This window comes from Apteryx rowi, unplaced genomic scaffold (assembly GCF_003343035.1).
Source record: "Apteryx rowi isolate R43461 unplaced genomic scaffold, aptRow1 scaffold_377, whole genome shotgun sequence".
NCBI lineage: Eukaryota > Metazoa > Chordata > Aves > Apterygiformes > Apterygidae > Apteryx > Apteryx rowi.
Window position 1 is genome coordinate 389,255 of NW_020450274.1, and position 19,315 is coordinate 408,569.

The window sequence follows — 19,315 nt, forward strand, 5'->3', positions numbered from 1 at the left end:
GCCCGGGCCCGGGAGCGGGGCGGCCGGTCCTCCTCGGAGCGCCCGGCGAAGCCAGCGGGGGTGGGTTTGGCGCAGGAGGCGATGCCGTGGGACACCGCCGTGCCTCTGCGGCGCCGCGGCGCCCCGCGCTCCGCGTGTGCACCCTGCCCGCCGCCCCCCGACGGCTCTGCCGCCGGGCTGCCCGGCCCGAGCCGTTTAGGTGAAGCAGGCCTAGAAGGGACCCGTCAGCTTAATTGATCCGCGTTTTCCGAAAGCCTTTTTTAAAGTCCTTCTTGATGAAAAACCGTTTCAGAACATTAATAAGCACGTCGAGAACCACACGTTAAAGAACAGAGGCAGAAAGACGAGAGTACGATGAAACGCCGATTTTTTTTCAGTTTGGCAGAGGCAGTGGGCAGCCAAAGACCTCACTCTCAGCTGTGAAATTTTCTCCTCATTAGAGTGACAGAAATCATTGCAGAAGGTCAGGATTTCATCCTAGGTGTCTAAAGCATCATTAATTATCTTGAAAAGTGCCGAACAGAGTGGAGTAATGCTTACGTTTGCAGTTATTACAGTTAGTTGTGACTGGAGCAGAGCTTCAGGGGGCTCAGAAGGCTGATACAACACTGCAGCAGAGTTAGGGGAAAGAAAGGATCTATTTTTAGCTCTCTGCTTTCCTGTGACACTAATTTTATTTCTACATTCTTCCTTCTCCTTTAAGGGCTTCACACCATCTTTTAACTCACTACAGAATTAGTCTGTTAGTACAGAGCCAAAGTGGCTTGCCGCTTTCTCCAGATGTAGCTGATCCCTTGCCAGCATTATGATGGGACGGTGTGCAGGTCTTTGCTAAGAAATTTGGAAAGCAGTAGGGAGATCCCTGGGACGTGCCAGGGTGGGCTCAGTCTCATGGGTGGGTGTGCATGCACGCACGTGTGCTCGGGGACAAGCTTAAGACTGCAACACTCACTGCATGAACTCAAGCCAGCTGCATGTGCCTTTCAGGTTTCACAGTCTGGTTTTATCAGTTTGTTTTCAAGTCTGCCTTTCCAAGGAAAGGAACTAAAATATTCTTCTTCAAAAAATGAAATATGAAATCTTTGCAGATTTTTTTTCTCATTCCTTCCAAGCAAGCAATTATCTCTGCAGAGTCTAAAAGCTGTCCCTGCCTTAAACTCTACTGAAGATGTAGCGTTTTCATAACCCCGTTGCTCTTCTGCTGGCCACTTTTGCTAATGTGTGAGTAATTTACCCTAAAGGGTGAATTCTGTCATGTAATGTGTCTACATGCACATCAGTGGAGGTATCTCAAGAAACGATTTGATAGTGGCAACTGGATCCTTCAGCAGCCTGTATGTGCTTTATGGGAGCTCAACTACCAAACCAAACTGAACATTCATTTAAATATACAAATTTCAAAATTTTCAATGAGTACGTTCCATAAATGTGGAAAATAGACATTGACGGAAGTGTGCCAGTGTTTAATTATTACCTTTATAATATTTTCTTATATTTTTAAGTGTTTGACTCTATCCAAGATTAATTTGTCTCATCAGAATTCGTATAAAATATGTCAGTAGAGCTAGAAGTACTGAACAGAGTGTATACCTCTATTTTTTGCTATCAGAGACTAAGTGCTATATTCTGGTGTTCTGGCTGAGAAGACACAGCTGTATTTTGTGAATGGTTGTTACCTGCAAAATGCTGTTGTACAGAGTATGAGTTACATTTCAGTCTTTCGCTTGGGTGGGTGCTTTGCTCTCTGTGGACCGAACACGATGAAGTACCTGGCCTTTCCCCACCATCCTCTGGATCACTCGTTGCAGTGGGAGCTGCAGTTGTCCAGGAGAGCTTGTAGATCTGAACTGAATGAAAGACATGCAGTTTGACCAGATCCCTCTCAGATATGCATTTCTTCATTGTTTGATGACAATATTACAAGTGCATGCAAATCAAGGGCCTGATTCATCTTTCGTAGTGTCCTGAAGAGTCACAAGATTCTTGGACCCAAAAGGAATATAGACTTAAGCTATTAAAAATAGACTATAGATCTATGCTTCAACAATTTTGTGAGATGAACGGAAAAGATCTCTTCATTATTCTTTTTTGGAAATGATGTTAGTGTCCGAATTAATGGAAGCTACAGAAGGAGCAATGGGAGCAGCATGAAGCCAGGCTCTAATTCCCATTAAGGGAGCAGGGTTTGCCACATGGGTAGATCCACGCACCCATGTAATGCCATCCGAGTGCTCACAAGCCTGCGCCTGCCTGTGAAGAGCGGAAATGCTCAATCAGCGGGGTGGCCCCGACCTTCTGGTCAGCAGGCTCGCTTTGAGGAACCGTGCGGGGTCCAGGTGACCCGACCTGAGTTTGGGTACAGGATACTCGTCTGCACAGGTCCACCATTTTCTGGCCTCGAAGCTAAACTCTGGTGCGGCCGTGGGCATGAGTCAGAACATGGCACGACGTGCTGTCACATGCCTTTGCTGCCTGTCTTGTGTTAGGGCTCTTCGGTGGCCGCTCTGTGGTGTCATGCTGGTGTGGGAGAAAAATCTGGCCCAGCTATGACAGGTCTGTTGGAGTGGCACTGTTACATATGACTGGCTAAATATATCCTAATATTTAAATAACCCTTGTACACAGTTATTGGTTGGTCTTTATTGGAAGAGAATAATATGTATGATGTTTTAATAGCAGTAGGTTTAAATAGGAGATTACCAAGAAACCTATTGCAATAGTTGATGGTGTTTGGAGACATCATGGATTTAGCAACATTGAGGAAAAACCCAGTTTGTTGTTTCTGTGCCATAAGGTGCATAGCTGACATACTTATGAGTATAATATTCAGACTCTTTGCTAATGCGTTGTGCAAAAACTGAAAAGAAAAATTTGAAGCAGCTTTCACTATGCCTTCAGGCTTATTTTTTGTGAGGCCTGTCTTTCTTTGTTATCTGTGCCAAAAAGGAAAGATGAGTCTTGTTTATGTAATGCATCTCCTGAGGAGTCAGTGAAGTGAGAAGGAGGTTATGAATATCATATTGCTTACCTGGCTTTTTAGCATTTTAATTGATGCCCTCCCAGACACCATCAAAATGATTCTTAGGAGAAGCGTACTGGAAATCTCCTGTCTGAAAACATTGGTGCCAGATTCTGAGTCTAACTGAAATGTGAGCATCAGCATTTGCATTTATAAAAACAGAAACAGGTTAAAAAGCTTTCTGTTGAGGTGCATCTCAAAAGAGATAAACCTTAGATATCTACTTGAAAATATTTGAGTAACTTCAATTTGAAGACTAGATATTTCTGTTTTAAAAACTTACCAATAATTTCTGGAATCTGTTGCTAACAGATGATCCGTTGCACAAAACCTATATAATATTTTCATATTATTCATTGTTATTTTCATATTATTCATTTTGGAGAGGATAAATTGGTTTAACTATCCATACGGAAATAGAGACAACTTTGCATTTTTCAAAAGGTGGCAGGGGGATAAACAAGCTTCAGACTACATTCTTCTTAGCTCGCTATTGTACTTAAACTGCTGTTAAAACCATTTTATTTTTCAGTGTTTGATCTTCTTTCTTATTCCAACAAGAGAACGGTAACAAACTTTCTGCAACAAGCTCTCAGCGATCCTACACTGAATGATGTGTACTTGCTCTCAACATTCAACCTGCAGTCAAAGAGCACAGCCACCATATTTGGCCTGTATTCGTCTGCTGACAACAGCAAGTATTTTGAATTTACAGTAATGGGACGGGTGAATAAAGGTGAGTTGTTTGAGGTAGGTAGGGGAAAACTCCTGTTGGATCCATAGTTATTGGTGTGTTATGGATGGCCATTGAAAACCGTGTGATTAACCTTTGTGCTTGAGTCATTCCTGTTGCGTACTGTCGCCACTGAGCCTCTTCACAAGGTAAGGGCATTGAGAGCATCCTCTCTCGCTCCCCTTGTGCTTCCTTCCCCGAGGGCACGCTGCTCTCCTGGCCGGGGAGCACATCCGGCAGTCAGCGGGTGTCTCTGCTCTGCCGTGCAGCCTGCTCTGAGGCATGCTGAGAAAGGAGTATCGGAGGAAGGAGTCAAGTTGTTTTTCTTTATTTTTTTCCCCTTGGGACAATCACTGGTTCTTGTTACTCAGGAATGTGCGGGACACACGCACATGCTGCCTCATGCATATGAAAGGCGGGTACTTGTTGCCTCTTCCCTGGAGGTTAGATGTGACTGTGCAAGACAAACATTCCTAGCGCTTGCAGGATCTTTCGGGTGAATTGAAATGCTTGTCCTTTGCTTCTGGGAATCAGTTCATTAACAGTCAAAGCAGAAACTTGAGCAGATTTTTAGAAACTGAGAACTTAATTACTCTCTCAGAGTCTCAGAGCAGTCTCAAATCTGGGATATGTTGCAATATTAAGGTTTGATGAAAAATCATTAAGTGGCGAAAATTATCATTGCTCCATTGACTTCACTGCTGATACGATTTGCTTCTGCTAATGTTATAATCAGGCAGCTGAGTCTCATATACTGAGAACTCTATCAGTAACTGTCTTGCAATTTCTAAATTTGACTGACTTTATTGCTAAATAAATGATATATTGCATGTTTTCTCTCTCTCTCTCTCTCTCTCTCTCTCCTGCCTAATATCTGTGTATACCATATATAGATATGATTTAAGTAACAGACTTAAGAGGCTTTTTGGTACAAAGTCACAAAGTTTCTTTTGTTTTCGTCCGTGGTGTATTTGGTTGTATTGTACTTGAGAAGTGTCTGTGACAGGATGGGGGCATATATATATAGGCAATATAAAGAAACTTGTACTGGCAGTGACCCATGTCCTTTATACATTGAGTAGATGGAGGACTTTTGTAAGCTAACTGTTGTAAAGGTCTAATCAGAGGAAGGTTTTTCTCAGCTTCTTCAGCTGTACCATGGAGATCTCTTTGCCTCCTTATTATTTTAGTGCACCTTGCTTAAGACATATGACAGTGTGAAAGTAGTAGGCAGTGTTTCACAGTGTCTTCACACATGATTTCTCTGGAAGTGTCAAGTGTCCCATATGGCTACTTCATACGGTAAATTAAACTGCATTCAGGAGACCATCACATGAGCTGAAAGCATGGAGTGTGGGGGCTGTTTCTGATCCTCTCAAGCCTGGAGATCATCACTTAAGTGGTGAGCCAATGTTGGCATCTTAGCAAAATCTGAAGTCAAAATATTTAGGCTTTTGGAACGGTGCATGCGTGCATAGTGCTCCCTCTGCGTGCTATTTCCACTTACGCACCCAAATTCTGATCTAAGTAGCCCAAAGCAGGCCTTAGTTATTTTTTACAGTGCCACGTTTGAAAACTACATTCCAAATGTTTTGCTCACATTCTGGTTTTGTTGTGGTGTATCTGATTGTAAATATGTTAGCAATAGCTGAACATTTTACAGCACAATTTTTAGATGAAATTATTTTTGCCTTTGATTTGCTAAGTCTATAATAAGGTCTTGCCTGGCCCGGAAAGATGCACTGATTTACATACATGATGTTAGAACTTTTGCCATTTTATCCATTCAATTTATGTGAATTGGTTTAACTCTTGCTTTCACCAGTTTATGATAAATGTGTCTTATTGATACAAGATAAATTGGTATATGCTTCAGTTAAGATGTTTTAAGTGCATCTAAATTACTAGGCAACTGCTTAACTTGTTTTGGTTAAACCAAAGTACTTCACAGAGGCAAAGTCTCAAATAGATCCAGGGGTTTCTTGTCCTTTTTGAATGATACATTCTTAGAACAAATAGCAGTAAATACATAAAACTGATGTAATTTAGCAACTCTGTGAAGCAGTTCCTATTTTACTGGATTAATAGTTTCATTGAAAATCTGTATCTTAAACGGTGCAGGTGAGTCACTTACTCTCAGGAGTGTCAGTGTAGAATATCCTAGCAGTAGACAGGTAATGCAGGGGCTTAGATGGGTTAAGTCTTACTGAGGCTGTGGTCCAGCAAAATGTCCCTTCAAAAGCCTATTCTGCTTTACCAGGTGGATGTTTGGCTTTGACTGAGGAAGGAATTTTTGATCTTCCTTCCAAGCCAGACTGCTCCTTGTCCTGCAACTATTCTGGCAGGTCGCCATCGGTCCGTTCTGGGCCCTGCCACCATCTCTTCTTTCTTTCTCTGGCTGCTGCATTTGGTCACTCTGTATGCAGGGCCCAGATCCAAGGATCTTGCTTTCATACAACCCGGTGTACAGAGTATTCACATAAGTAAAATGCCTGCAGCATACTCTGTCTTGCCAGATCTTTGAGTTTGCCAACAAATGCTACCTTTTAGCAAGTTACTGGTGACCTCATGCACCTTTGTGGAAATCTCAGCTCTGGCAGCGTTTTAACATAGAAGTGAAAACATTCCAGATATTGATCGCAGCTGCTGGGACTTAAGCACTAGTGTACACTTTAAAGATGAAGACATGTTCTGCCCTGTTCATGCTGGTATAAATCTGGGTTTGTTCAGTCATTAGACCAAGCAATTAGAAAGATTGTCAGGGATCTTCTGAGTTACTAGCTACATGTTCCCTACTAACAGATATCACAGCATCGAGGAGGGTACATTAACAAATCATCTTCCTGTCTTTTTGCTACTAAACAAATAGAAAGAGGGTGAGTTCACTAGACATTAGAAGCTATTAGAAGCTCTCTCTGAAGCTGTTAAGAGTTTTTGCCCTCTGCTGTATCCACAATTTTTATGTGACCTCATTTTAGTCTAGGTGTTTCTTGAAGGTCAGAGTATTTGTGAGCTCTCACTTGATGCAATAGTGGCAGCTCTCTGTGAACTTTGAACAGATGTTCAGAAAAGCCAGTACTTAGCTATTTAGATGCTCAGTATGTGTGCAGTTTGACTCCCCAATGCATGTAACTGTTAGGTGAGGAAATAATGAGAGACATGCAGGCTGGGATCTTTAAAATGGGATCCTTAAAACAAGATCTGTTTAACACTGTAAAATAATTATATATTCTCTAGCTGCGCCAAAAGGAGAGGAGGGTAAGTCGTCTTTAGGGGCAGGTTGTCTTTTCTGGCTTACAGTTTGCTTTCATGTACTATTTGTTACAACGAATTGTAGATAATTCCTGCTTGGTTCTGTTTTTTTAATGACGGCTGTCAGCCAGCTTCACCTAATGCAATATGTGTTACTGAAACTGATGTTCTAGTGGTACATTTCTGCTACACAGTAATTCTAGGGCTATCTGATATATATCTCTCAAAGGGATGACTGTCAGTATGTCAGCTATGCCCATTATCTTTATCACTGTATATTTTAGCACATTACCCTTTAAGGTGACATGTGCTTCCTCATTTCAGCCATTTAAAAAGGCCTGGACAAAGCAGTGGAAAATGTTCTGCAGGCAGCAATGGGGAGCCGCACAAGAGCCCTGGTAATCCAGCTCTGGAGTCTATGTCCCATTTATTCTTACCACATATATCTGCATATGGGATGCATTTACCAAAGCTGAGATGAGGATAAACACCAGAGCCATGACAGTTTTCCACAGGATCTTCCTTGATCAGGCTTGGATTATCTGCTACCCTCTCATAGTTATTCTGTGTATTTTGTACTAGTGGCACTTCGCTATCTCAAGAGCGATGGGAGGCTGAACTCCGTCATCTTTAGCAACATCCAGCTGGCTGATGGGAAACCCCATGCTGTCCTCCTGAGGCTGAGTGGCCTGCAGCAGGGATCGAGCACAATCGAGTTGTATCTGGACTGCCTGCAAGTAGGTGCCCTTTGGGACCTACCAAAAGCATTTTCAGCTCTGTCTCAGATGTCGGCGTTGGTAAAGTTGCGCACTTTCCAGAAGAAGTCACAGGTGAGCAGGAAAACTGGAAGCAGCCTGAGCACTTGGAGGGACCAATGGGGACCCTCTGGATCACTGAGTCTAGACCTCTGCCCTCACAGCAGCCAAACTCTGTATGATGGTGCTTTAGTAATACTTGAGTATTAAAAGAATCGGTGAAAGAAATGTAAACAAGTTCACTGTGGAACAGGTGAAATCTTAGCCTCGTTGAAATCTTAGCCAGTAAGAGTTTTGCTATTCATTGTAAAAACAATTTTTAGCTTATTTAAAATTTTCAGCCTCCCTCGCTGCAGTCTAGGTGTTTCTCAGGAATCAGACTTTTTGTAAGCTCTTATTTGATCCAATAAGGGCAGCTCTTCATGAGCTTCTTATGGCTGTTCAGCATGAGCAACAGTTGACTGTCTATGTGGCTTTCATCTTCACAATAAGCCACGTGGACTGACGAGACAAAAGAGGGGGACTCACCTGGTGATAGATGAGAGTCGAAACCCCAGCTGTTTCAATACAATAACTTTTCTGCATTTGTCTACCAACCAGGGGCTTGGTGTTGCTTCCTGTCATTTCCATATCAGCAGTCCAGGGTGAACAGCATGTTCCACAGACATCTTCCATCATTGCTGTTAATGCAAAATGTTCATTAGGTGCAAAGGCATTCTGCCCCAAGGTTGCCCCCTCCCTTGGTTTCATTGCAGACTAGAAAATGAGCCCCTTTATGTGGAGAATTACTAAGGTGCCCACATTCCTGATGGGAATGTGAGCCTGTTTGAGAGGGGAAAAAGAATGCTCTGGATTCATTTCAACAAAAAATCATTTTTATATACTACGGATATAAAAATATGTGAACTTCCTGGTATGATATTGTATGAATTTAAATAGTAAAAAAAAAAAAGACAAAACAGAACAAAACCACAGCTATGTGAAAAAAATTTGGGATTTTATTACAGTTCAGATGGTGATGGGTGGGTCCTGAAGGGACAGTGTAGGAGCTCTGCATGTTAGGAAATGGAGATCCTGTCTGAAGAATTAATTTACTTCCACCAGTATTTCATATTTTTCCCATTATTGTACCAGAACTGTGATCTCTCAATTTCTCCTGTGACTCCAGGATACACTAGATGAGCTGAAGCTGGTAACAGGAGGATCACTTGCCCAAGTGGGGAATCTGCAGGATTGTTTCCTTCAACAAATTGAACCTGTTCCTCAGTACACCGGTAAGGCCTGCAATTGCGAGTTAAAATGCTCTGATTCCTTAGGATATCAATGCAAAGAAGCTATCGTGGTTAATATTAAAAATGTGGAGAAACTCTGTAGATGAGTAATGATGTTTTTTGACTGAATTACAGCCATGATAATATCCTGAAAATTTTAGAAACAGCTCAGTCTGAAGAAGAAAACAATCGCACAGTTGCAGGTGACAAAGCAATGAGTTGTTGGCCTAGTGAAAGAAGAGTCTGTGGTGATGAAAAGCGGCTTTTTAGCCTAATTTCATAAGACAGTACAACTTACATGATTGTGCTCTGTGTGTGTCAGTTTAGTAATATTTTAACTATTCAAACTGGACTTGCAAACAGTAAGTAGTGTTAAAGGCGATACACTCCTACAGGCTTTATGAAAATAGGCAGATGGATAGAGGAGCAAGACCTGTCAGTGCGCTTGTCCACATGGCCAGTACTCACCTTTTATTGATCATCAGGTGCTCAGGAGAGGGGAAGGGATGAGGTGAGGATGGGGACCATAGAGCGTTGGTGCTGCTGTAAGAGAGCACACGAGTCCCTGTGGGAAAAGCTGTGCCAAGGCATCAGCTAGTCCTGCCGCAAGCTAGCTGATGCTTTTGTTCACCTGCCAGACTGGAAATCTGTTTCAAACCAGTTTCTTTCCTACCTCCCATTGTGGAGATTGAGCTAGGAATAGAGAGGAAAGGAAGGAGCTGTGGCTGTGGGAGTTCCTGCAGGTCCCATGGGACTGGGTGCCCTCCCTGGTGACAGGGGAGGGTGCTCTCCAGCTTCTCAACAGAGCAAACCTGGACTAGACTGCCCCACCGGCACGCCCTCCCCAACCCTGTCAATCTGCCTTTCTAGTGTGGGTGCGAGGGAATGCAACGAGTTCATGCTATGCATGCAGTATGTTGATATGTGACAACAATGAAATAAAAAATGTGAGTTTAAGGTTTGAAATAGCATCCCTGAGAAGCTTGCTCTCTCTATCACCCTTCCCCTCACCCTCCAGAAAACTGCAGCATTGCTATTTTTGATTAAAATAGATTCAATGCCATTGGGAGACAAGACACAAAATTTTGATATGAGACCATCCTGGGTGCATTACATGAATCTGGGCATCAGTGCTGTGCAGTGATGACGGTGTCTGTTTTGCCTTTTAGCTATGTAAATCATCTGTGGCACACACTTCTGTTTTCTTGCTCCTTAACATTTATACACCTAGGCAAAAAATATGAAGAGCTCTATTATCAAAGGTCTCTCTTTCCTTAAATCAACAGGCATTTGCAGATAGAAGGGAAGGGTAATTCGGTGTTTCCTCCTGGAAAAACTCACAGCTCGGTGAGCAAGATTTCCAAATTGCACACTTGTTCTCATTTGTAACTTTCTGCTCATTGATCAATAATTCAAACCATAGTAATACAGGGAGATACTGTCTCCCTGACTGCCTACACTTGGCTGAGCTTTTTGGACTGGCCTCTCAAGTTCAATTGCGTATAGCCTTCAAATGGAATTAGTATCATATTAAATAAAAAAACCCTCACATGAATATATTCAAAGTCTGCGTAGTCAAATCCACAGAAGGAAGAGGTGCAAGTGTCCAACAGCAATATTTACTCAGCTGCCTCGCACATTGTATATGTTTCATGGTGCCCTTTACAGGAACAATATATCAGATAACCACAACTTTTTCTTTAGCCGGAAAAAGCAGGAATGCAAGTGCTTAGCTGTGTAGGGATATGACACTTATGTATCTTGGTATAAGCATGGGTATGTGTGTTTTTATATTAATCAGAAAACGTGTGTGAGAGCTTAGGACCTGAATAATGGTACTTGGCTTTGACTGAGAGTCCTGATCATTGCCACTACTGTGGCAGCAGCAGTCCCTCAGTGCTCAGTCTGTGAGGCTGAGACAGCTAAGCAGTATAGCTGTGAGGTGAGATTATTATGATCAGATAGAGGTTGAACATGGGTATTCAAATCTTCCCATGTGGGCAGGAAAATATGGTGCAAGACACATTCTTTTTGGTAGATAAGATCAATATGCCACATGTAATCAGAATCACAAAATCATTCAGGTTGGAAGGGACCTTTGAAGCTCATCTAGTTCATTTAGGGTAGCTGGACTTGACATAACGTAGAAAAATAAAAATATCTGTGTTGCATCAGACCAAAGATTCTTTTAGTCTGGTATACTGTCACGGACCCAAAGAGAAGAGTATAAGAGAGTGCGGTTATAGTGTTGCTTTCCCAAATGCTCTCCTGGCCTCCAGCGATTCATGGTATATGGATCTCTTGACCCAGAGGTGGAGTCTTTGTGCTTTGTACTCAATAGATGATATGTCTGGTCTGTTTTGAATGTGTGATTGAGTACATCTGGCAAAGAATCCATTACATGTCTGAGGAAGTATTTTCTTCTGTTTACTTTGAGCCTGCCACTTCACAATTCCCTTTGATGCCCCCTTGCATCTTGTATGAGCAACTTATACATCCACCTTCTTTGGGTACTAGGTTACAGACAGACAGCAGACTGTTCAATTATCAACCATCATCCGTACTTTAATCATGGCTGGGTCTCTGATTTTGACTGAGTAACCAAAATCTCTTTGAAAGACACTTCATGACTCTGACTTTGTCAGATGACCTGCAGTGGGGTGTTCAAGCCAGTATTGCTCCCAAGAGGGCTAGAAGAAAGGCTGATGTGTCTATGAAGCATTATACAGGGGCCTGCAGTCTCCCAGGCTAGTGTTTGTGTGTCACCCAGTCTGATCAGATTAGCTGTGCAACAGAGCTGGTCACCTGCTCCAAATCCAGGGCCTTGTAGAAGGTCCTGCCTAGGGTTTGAAACCAGGAAAGAGTAGGACAGGGTAGCTTCTTGAGCTGAACACTTTGTGTCACTGTCATGACCTCAGGTTTATGGAGAATAAGCATGTCAAGAGACTTCAGTTCTCTGTTGGACAGTAATTTTTCAGATCTGTCTCTGAATTTCGTTATTGCCATGAAAGCCATCCTGTTATCCAAGTTGTTACCATTTCAAAATATGGAACTGGACACAAGCTGAACTGGGGAGTCACCTGAGTAGATGGGGTGTGGATGAGAGAGACCAAGCGATAAGACCAGGAAACTGTATAGCCTCAGGCTGCACCTTTGGCTTGCCCCGCTCCCTCCTGGGAGAAGCTACCACTGAATGCTACCATGCAGCACACTACGGCCAAGCAGTCCTCAAGTTTCAAGAGAAAGGCCTCTCTGAAGTTTACCTCTTGCCATGGTTCATCAGTCATTCTGCTACAGGTGGTGCCTACCATGGGATTTGGCTTTAAATGAGGAAAAAAGAGAAAAAAATTATCATGGAAAATCTTTCTGTTTGTCGTAATGATTTGCTGTCTAAATTTGCAAACAGTGTGTATAATTCACGGCACTATAACCTGTTTAGTCCACCTTAAAGTTTAAAAGTCTGCAAAACTTAACTGTACAAAATAGATCTGTTTTTTATTTAGATGCTAGCCAACAAAGAAGCATCTGAAATCTTGAGAATTTTTTTGCAGATTGCAATCAATAAAGCCTAAGCCAATCTTCGTTTAAAAAAATAAAGCAAAACAAAAAAAACCCCTACATCTGTTTTGACAGTCTGCATGTCAGGTTCCACTATGGGATTCTGAAATACCAATGATTTTAAGTCTTGCTGCCTTCCTCCCCAAATAAAAATAAGAGAAGGTTGGGACTAGAATGGAGGCAGGTTCTAGAGCAGGTGGTTCCCAAGTCTTGAAACTTGTTTAGTGTTTTAATGAGAAAATCTGAAATCAAGAAACATTTAGAAATGCTTTGAAGTACAAAACAATGAGGTAAACATTAAGAAAAACATTTTTCATGTAGGCTTTCAATACTCATGCAAGTAACACATGAATAAACCTCCCTGAAGCGACTGGACATGATATCAAAACACCCTGCCTGCCTAGAATGTAAAAAAGCATATATTTATGAAATTTGTTTTGACATACGTACTTAGAGAAGTAAACAAATAACTGCTCGAGAGAGCTACAAACTCAGCAGGGAGCTACAAACACAAAGAACAGGGTGTTACTATGTTAAACATACTCTATGCTGCTTCTGTGTCATCGGGTCAAAACTAATGTTTCATTTAACGAATGCGTCTCGTGTGAAAAACTTGGGTTGGTTCTGCTCCTCCTCTATGGCTTGCTATAGTTATAGCTTTTGCTCTTTTGTTAGAGGTCTTTAATTTGTTATTTGATGTTGAGAACTGGTTTTTGGTGCATGTTTGTTAGTGTGTTGAGTGGATGTTTTGTGAGTCCTTGTGAATGAGGCAGCCCTTGCTCTACATCCACCAGAAGCGAATGCAGCTGTGGAACTTGTGTACGGTAAGATGAGCTGCAACAGGAAGAAAAGCCACATGAGGGCTGCAGGTATTAAAACTGCTGTTTTGGTCAGAGGGGCTGCTTTTGATGCATGATCAGAGCTGCACCACGAACTCGCCTGGAATGCCGAGTGGCTTCTCTTTAAAAAATAAGCAGGAATTGATTGTAGTGACACAAAATATACTTACATGGGGTTACTAGCCATTATATTGACATATATTTCTTGGTTCCCCTGAATGGATTATCACAAAAAAGTTCCTTTTCAGTCTTGAAACCATAAAGCTTCGCACAGGGTTGCAGGTCTCAGGCCTGGGAGAAATCAGTAACATGAGTAGAATTAGTTGCCAATATTGTTAGACACTGAAATAGTGTTAGAAATATATTGCTTTACTCTCTGTAGAGAAGTTTTTGCTTTTTCTGCCTGTTTCTTGGATATACCATGGAAATATCGTATTTCCTTTAAGCATTCCTACAGGACTTAAGCAACAGTAATGTCCCCCCTCCTTGGCTCTTTAAGATGATTCCAGCTTGTATCTCAGAAATGATCATGTCAAATGAAGGAGACTTATGTGCATTGTGCACTCTTCTCATTACTGTTTTCCTGCAGGTGATTTTAATAGGCAGCTGATGGGTCAGATGATGCAGATGAATCAAATACTGGGAGATGTGAAAGACCTTCTCAGACAACAGGTACTGTATAAGGGCTTCAGCGTGAAATTTCCAAGCTCATGACTTCTAATAGGGACAGGGCAGAATTCATGTAAGCAATAAAAAATAAGCGTGTGGAGTTCATTGCCCCAGAGGCATGGCACAGTGGAGAAGAAGTAACTGTATAGGTCCTGCGCATGCTGTGAAGGTTCGCTGAATGTGGCAGTGCAGGTGACTTGCATATTCAGATCCAGAAAACCTGGTGTTTTAAGTGGAGAAGAACTACAGCAGCTGCCCTAGCCTTTTGATAGACAGAGGTAGGTCCGTTGCACAGAACTGAAATTGAATTTGTTCCMGTTGTTCAGAGCTGGATTTGCTGGCACATGCCTTTAGTTAAGCGTGTCATTCTTAAAGGTTCCCTTGATGAAGGATGAACTGAATTATGACCATTATCACTGAGCTTAGTTTCATGGAGTATGAAGAGTAACTCATTTCAAGATGTAGTACGTATGTAGCATGGTTTGAGTGGTGTCTTGGGGAAGAAGATAATGGTTCTTCTGGCAGCTAGATGCAAACTGAAGCTGCCTGTATCCAAAAAATGTTTATTTTCTATATCCTGAAGGTCAAGGAAACAACTTTTCTGAGAAATACCATAGCTGAGTGCCAAGCATGTGGTAAGTATTGCTGTACTGCCTGTAAAAGGCAACCAGATGAGATATACAGTCACTTTAAAACTATTTTTTAAAAAGTACTCTTCAGAAACCAAATAAATCTGATGTAATCAGAATTAATGTGTCTAAAATTCTAGATGTATTTGACACAAATTTCAAATAGATTTCCACTGGAGAAAAAGCTTTCAGTTTCTGTACCCCTGACAATCACCTACTGGGGAATAAAACCCTCTAAACCAAGCAGTGCCACCTCGCTCTTCAATCTCACTTCTTGTGCTGCCACAAAGCTGTGCCATGTGTCCCTGGGAGGGAGACATTGCCTTCAGATTCTCATCACCAGTTGTAGTGGATGGATAAGTGAGGAATCCTATTCTGTAACAGTTGGTATTTTCAAGCTCAGGAAGATCCCATGGATTTCACCTGAAGATAGTCTGATTCTGAGTAGGTAATCACTGGTTAACAGCAGTAAGATCCAAATGAAACAGTTGCCATCTTTTGGCTAAATGGAAGACATAAATGCCTTCCCAAACGCCACTGCATGGCCCTCCTACACAACTGGCAATCAAAACATGCATACACTGGCTATGAAAACCAAAGATATTCCCTCCTGGGGTGGCATGGTAGACCTAAACTCATTAGGCCTTTTAGTTAATCACTTCTCCCAAACTATCAGCCTCATCAAAATATTTTATCTCACTTGAGCTCCAGCCAGATTAAGCTTCCTATGCAAGTACCAGAGAAAATGTCTTTAAATCATGCAGTTGCAAAGATGTAGCCCATACGTCGGTACCAAGGTTCAGCACCAGCCAGAGTCTCTGGAAATGTTGCTTTTTCCCAGGGCTGGCCTCTGTGTATGTGAACCAGTGTACTGCTTGTCCTGGTGTGCATCCCACCTGCTGCCAACTGCTGCTGCTTTGTTCCCTGTCATTGTAGATGGTCAGATTTTGCTCTTGTGAAATCATGGCACTGTTTTTCATATGAAGGGATGGTGTTGCTGATTTAGCCTGAGGAGTGCCTTGTACCATGAAACTTCAGTTCTCGAGAATGCTTTTGGCCTTCTGAGGTCCCTGGCTTGCACAGGTTCGTTCCCCTGCCCAGCAGCAGGTCTGTGCTGTGACAAATCTAGCAGGAGGGCTCCCATGTGTAGTCAAGAGCAGCATGCAGACCTAACGGAATAGGCTTAATTTCCACTGTCTGGAGGCTTGGCATGCTGTGGGRCTGTTCCTAGCATGAAGTCTCATCAGCCCCAGTGCAGCTGGTAGCTCCTGCAGCCTCCCCGCGAGGGGCAGAAACACAATCCCCCCTGAGCAGCACCGTGGGGATCTCTGCAGAGCGCTTGCCAGCCGCAAGCCATGATGGATATTTCTTTTAATGACTAAAACGGCTGTTCTTTCTGTGTTAAAGGTTTGGGAACTGTGAATTTTCCAACTCCCCCTCCTAGGCGCCCTAAACCCAAATGCGAAGCCAGTTCCTGCTTCAGAGGGGTCAGGTGCACGGAGACAGCCGAGGGATTTCAGTGCGGCCCCTGCCCTGAAGGGCTCACAGGGAACGGAGTTACGTGCTCAGATATCGATGAGGTAAAACAGTGACTTTCACAGAACTAAACAAAAAAAGAAAAAGATTAAAAACTGCTGGTTTCTTACACAGTAATGGGTTGCTAATGCTTGGTGTCTTCAGCATTTGCTGACTGCTTGCACAGTGAATATTCTGACTTGATTCTACCCCCTGTTTTGCTGTTGCTGCAACTTTGTGGAAATTACATGGGTGAAAACGTGGAATACCCTGGTGAGCTGAGAAATTACTTAAAGGAGTTTAATGCTTTTAGGAGTTTAAAGAGCATCTTCTGTTATGGGCTGACTTGCGGAAGCCCTTCCTGTTGATATGGGGTTTGTTTCTTTTAATTGTAGTGCTACTGAACCAGCTGTGGAGACCAGTCCTCTGTTCACCCCTTATGGGCTGCCATGCTTTCAGCTTAACCTTAAAGGTCTATGACAAAAAATGAACATTTAATGTTACACTTCCTTTTGCTTCTTTATGGTTATAATGAAAGCTGGAAAGGTTGACTTAAATCTGTTTTATTTCTTGTGCTATATGTTAGAAATTCAGAGCTTGTTTGTATTGAGGACCATATATCCTGAGTTATTAATTGAAATAAGTGACGTTTACTCAGAACACTTAACACAAAAAACAAAACAGCCTATCACTTCACCATGTATTTTTGGTATGATGACTTTTGCCATTACCCTTTACTGATTTTTGTGGAGAAACGTGTGGATACCGTAGACCAGGGAACCAGGAGAATTAGGTTGTTAATTGTGCTCGTGGATAACCCAGTACTATCAGAGTACTTACCAAGTGATGTAAAACAGCAAAAGCACTTCCTCTTTCCCCTTCTGAGCCAGCAAGAGATGTGCTTTGACTGCTAGTTTGCTTTGCTTGCTCCTTTAGGCCATCAGCAGAGGGGTATGATGTGTCCAACTTATATCTGTCTGTGGAAAATGCTGGGGGGAGAACCTGGATTGAGTGTTGCAGCTTTCTGAGATGTGGGCGATGTCTTTTATTTGCCTCGCGTGGCATGAGCTGTGCTTGCTGCAACAGAAGGTGCCAAACCTGGAGGTGAAGACCTGAAACGTGGATGCAGGAGGCGAAACCAAGGCAGCTGTGGTGTGAGTGTCATGCCACAGACAGCTGTGGTGTGAAGCTCATGCCAGCCGAGGTGGAGCTCAGCCGTATGGAGAGGTACTGCCATCTCCAGAGCCAGATTTACGCTGGGGCAGAGCGTGGTGATAATCTCCTTGCCATTTTCAGTGTGGGAGCAACTCTACCCATGGTAGTGCTGCAAGAAAGCAAACCAAGCCCAATCTGTAGTAACACAATGGTTACTTTGGGTTTCTCTTAGCAGCCAGGCTCTGCCACTAGAGATGTGTGTGCTTCACGTTCCTACCACTGCTCCAGGTGGCAGAGCCGAACTGACGTTAGAAACAGTGAGGAAGTTTTGCCAAAATGATGTCATGGAGATAGTCTTGCTTATGTGAGTTCTCAGTCTCTCTGTGGACGCTGCCACTAAAACACCAGCTAACGTGGTGCATTTTCTTCACCAAAAAACATGTCCTTTATCAATTGGATTTACACATATGGTTTCTCAAGCGGGGGAGGAAAAAAGAGATAATAAGTGGTGATAGATTTTCATTGTCTAATAAGCTGCGCTTTGTCATGTTCTCTGTTTTCTCTGGTCAGCTAAGACGGTAATAAGGAAAGTAATATTTTCTTGAAAGCTTTTGCAGAGTCTTTTCTAGGATAACACCTTTCTTCTGAGTGAACTTCCTATTATTTCAGGAAATAACAAAGAACATTACTTCCTAAAACCTGGACATTTAAATAGGAGTTCACATGCAAATTCTGGTAAAGAGAAATCTAAACGTTTCCCCCCTAAGAGCTGCCATCAGTCTTTCTGAGACTGTTAACATCTCTGCACCAAGCTCCTGTATTCATTATTAGTTTTAAGACATTATTTTTAACATGCTGATGTCGTGTGTATTCTGTGCTATGGCGCTGCTGTGTTTATGATGTAATTTGCCTGCCCTCTACTGGCTACAATAAAATTCACATTAAATAATTTGCTATCAGGGACAAAATGTCTGTCTTAGCTTTTACATTTGCCTTATGCTAGCTTTGGACATACTTCTATCAAATCTTTACATCAAACATATTTTGATATTAAACATATTTTTTCCTGCTCCATTAGAAATGTGTGTGTGTGTGTGTGTGTGTGTGGTTACTAGTCTGTAGCAGCTCTCCAAAGATGATATGCTGAAGGACAAATGCAAGCTCTGGGCAGTATAGAATCATGTATTTTATACATCCACACAAGTTGCATGTTTGACATTGTACATGGATGTTCTCTGGCTTGTTCTCTCATAATTTCATGGATGATTTTCTGCTAGCGATGGAGGGGGGGGGAAAAAGTATTATAAAAAACATTTTTAAAACTCTTTCATATTTCTTTCTTATTTCTTGCTTATTGCTGTCTTTGAATCGTACATAGAATGATGCCATGTTGATGTTTTCAGTAGTCTTACAAATATTACCAAGTGGCTGGTGATATTTGAGAGGCAGCAATACAAGATGTGGTTGCCCACGGGCACCCAGAAGGCCACTGAAATGGGCCACAACCATTCTGTGAAACCACATTAGGCAATGAAGTGAGCAGTGTCTTCAGTCCAAGGGTGATGGTATGGGTCTGTGGAATTTTGGGAGAAGTGCTAAGGGCTGTCTGCGGCCCTCTGGTCTAGATAGGTGTGGGTGCTACAGGCATATCCCTGTTTATCTGGCTTGTATTTGGGGTGCTTCTGTCTACAGTATTTGCTCAAATACAAATGAGAGAAGAATGCTGCTGCTCCTTTTGAGTGTACTAAACACAATGGCAGGATCATGTTGTGGGCTGCAGTTATGCTGCTTTCCAAATATTGTGGTCCTGCCCCTTCCAGGAGGATTTTCAACCTCAGCAAGAGCTGAACCTGCCCAGCAAAAGGAAGGATGGGGAGCAGAGCTTGGGATACTGCTGCATGCTATAATGCAAGATTACAA

The 19,315-nt window shown here is 42.5% G+C and overlaps 1 protein-coding gene across 1 annotated transcript in view; it reads left to right on the forward strand.

The window, feature by feature from the left end:
* The first annotated feature begins 1,269 nt into the window (after positions 1-1,269).
* THBS4 (thrombospondin 4) overlaps positions 1,270-19,315 on the forward strand; it is a 36,277-nt gene continuing 18,231 nt past the window's right edge. Inside the window, exons 1-7 of the mRNA XM_026073735.1 lie at positions 1,270-1,285; positions 3,552-3,755; positions 7,587-7,834; positions 8,928-9,033; positions 14,017-14,099; positions 14,680-14,731; positions 16,133-16,305. Of these exons, the coding sequence (XP_025929520.1) occupies positions 1,270-1,285; positions 3,552-3,755; positions 7,587-7,834; positions 8,928-9,033; positions 14,017-14,099; positions 14,680-14,731; positions 16,133-16,305 (882 nt within the window). The remainder of the gene's footprint in view (positions 1,286-3,551; positions 3,756-7,586; positions 7,835-8,927; positions 9,034-14,016; positions 14,100-14,679; positions 14,732-16,132; positions 16,306-19,315) is intronic.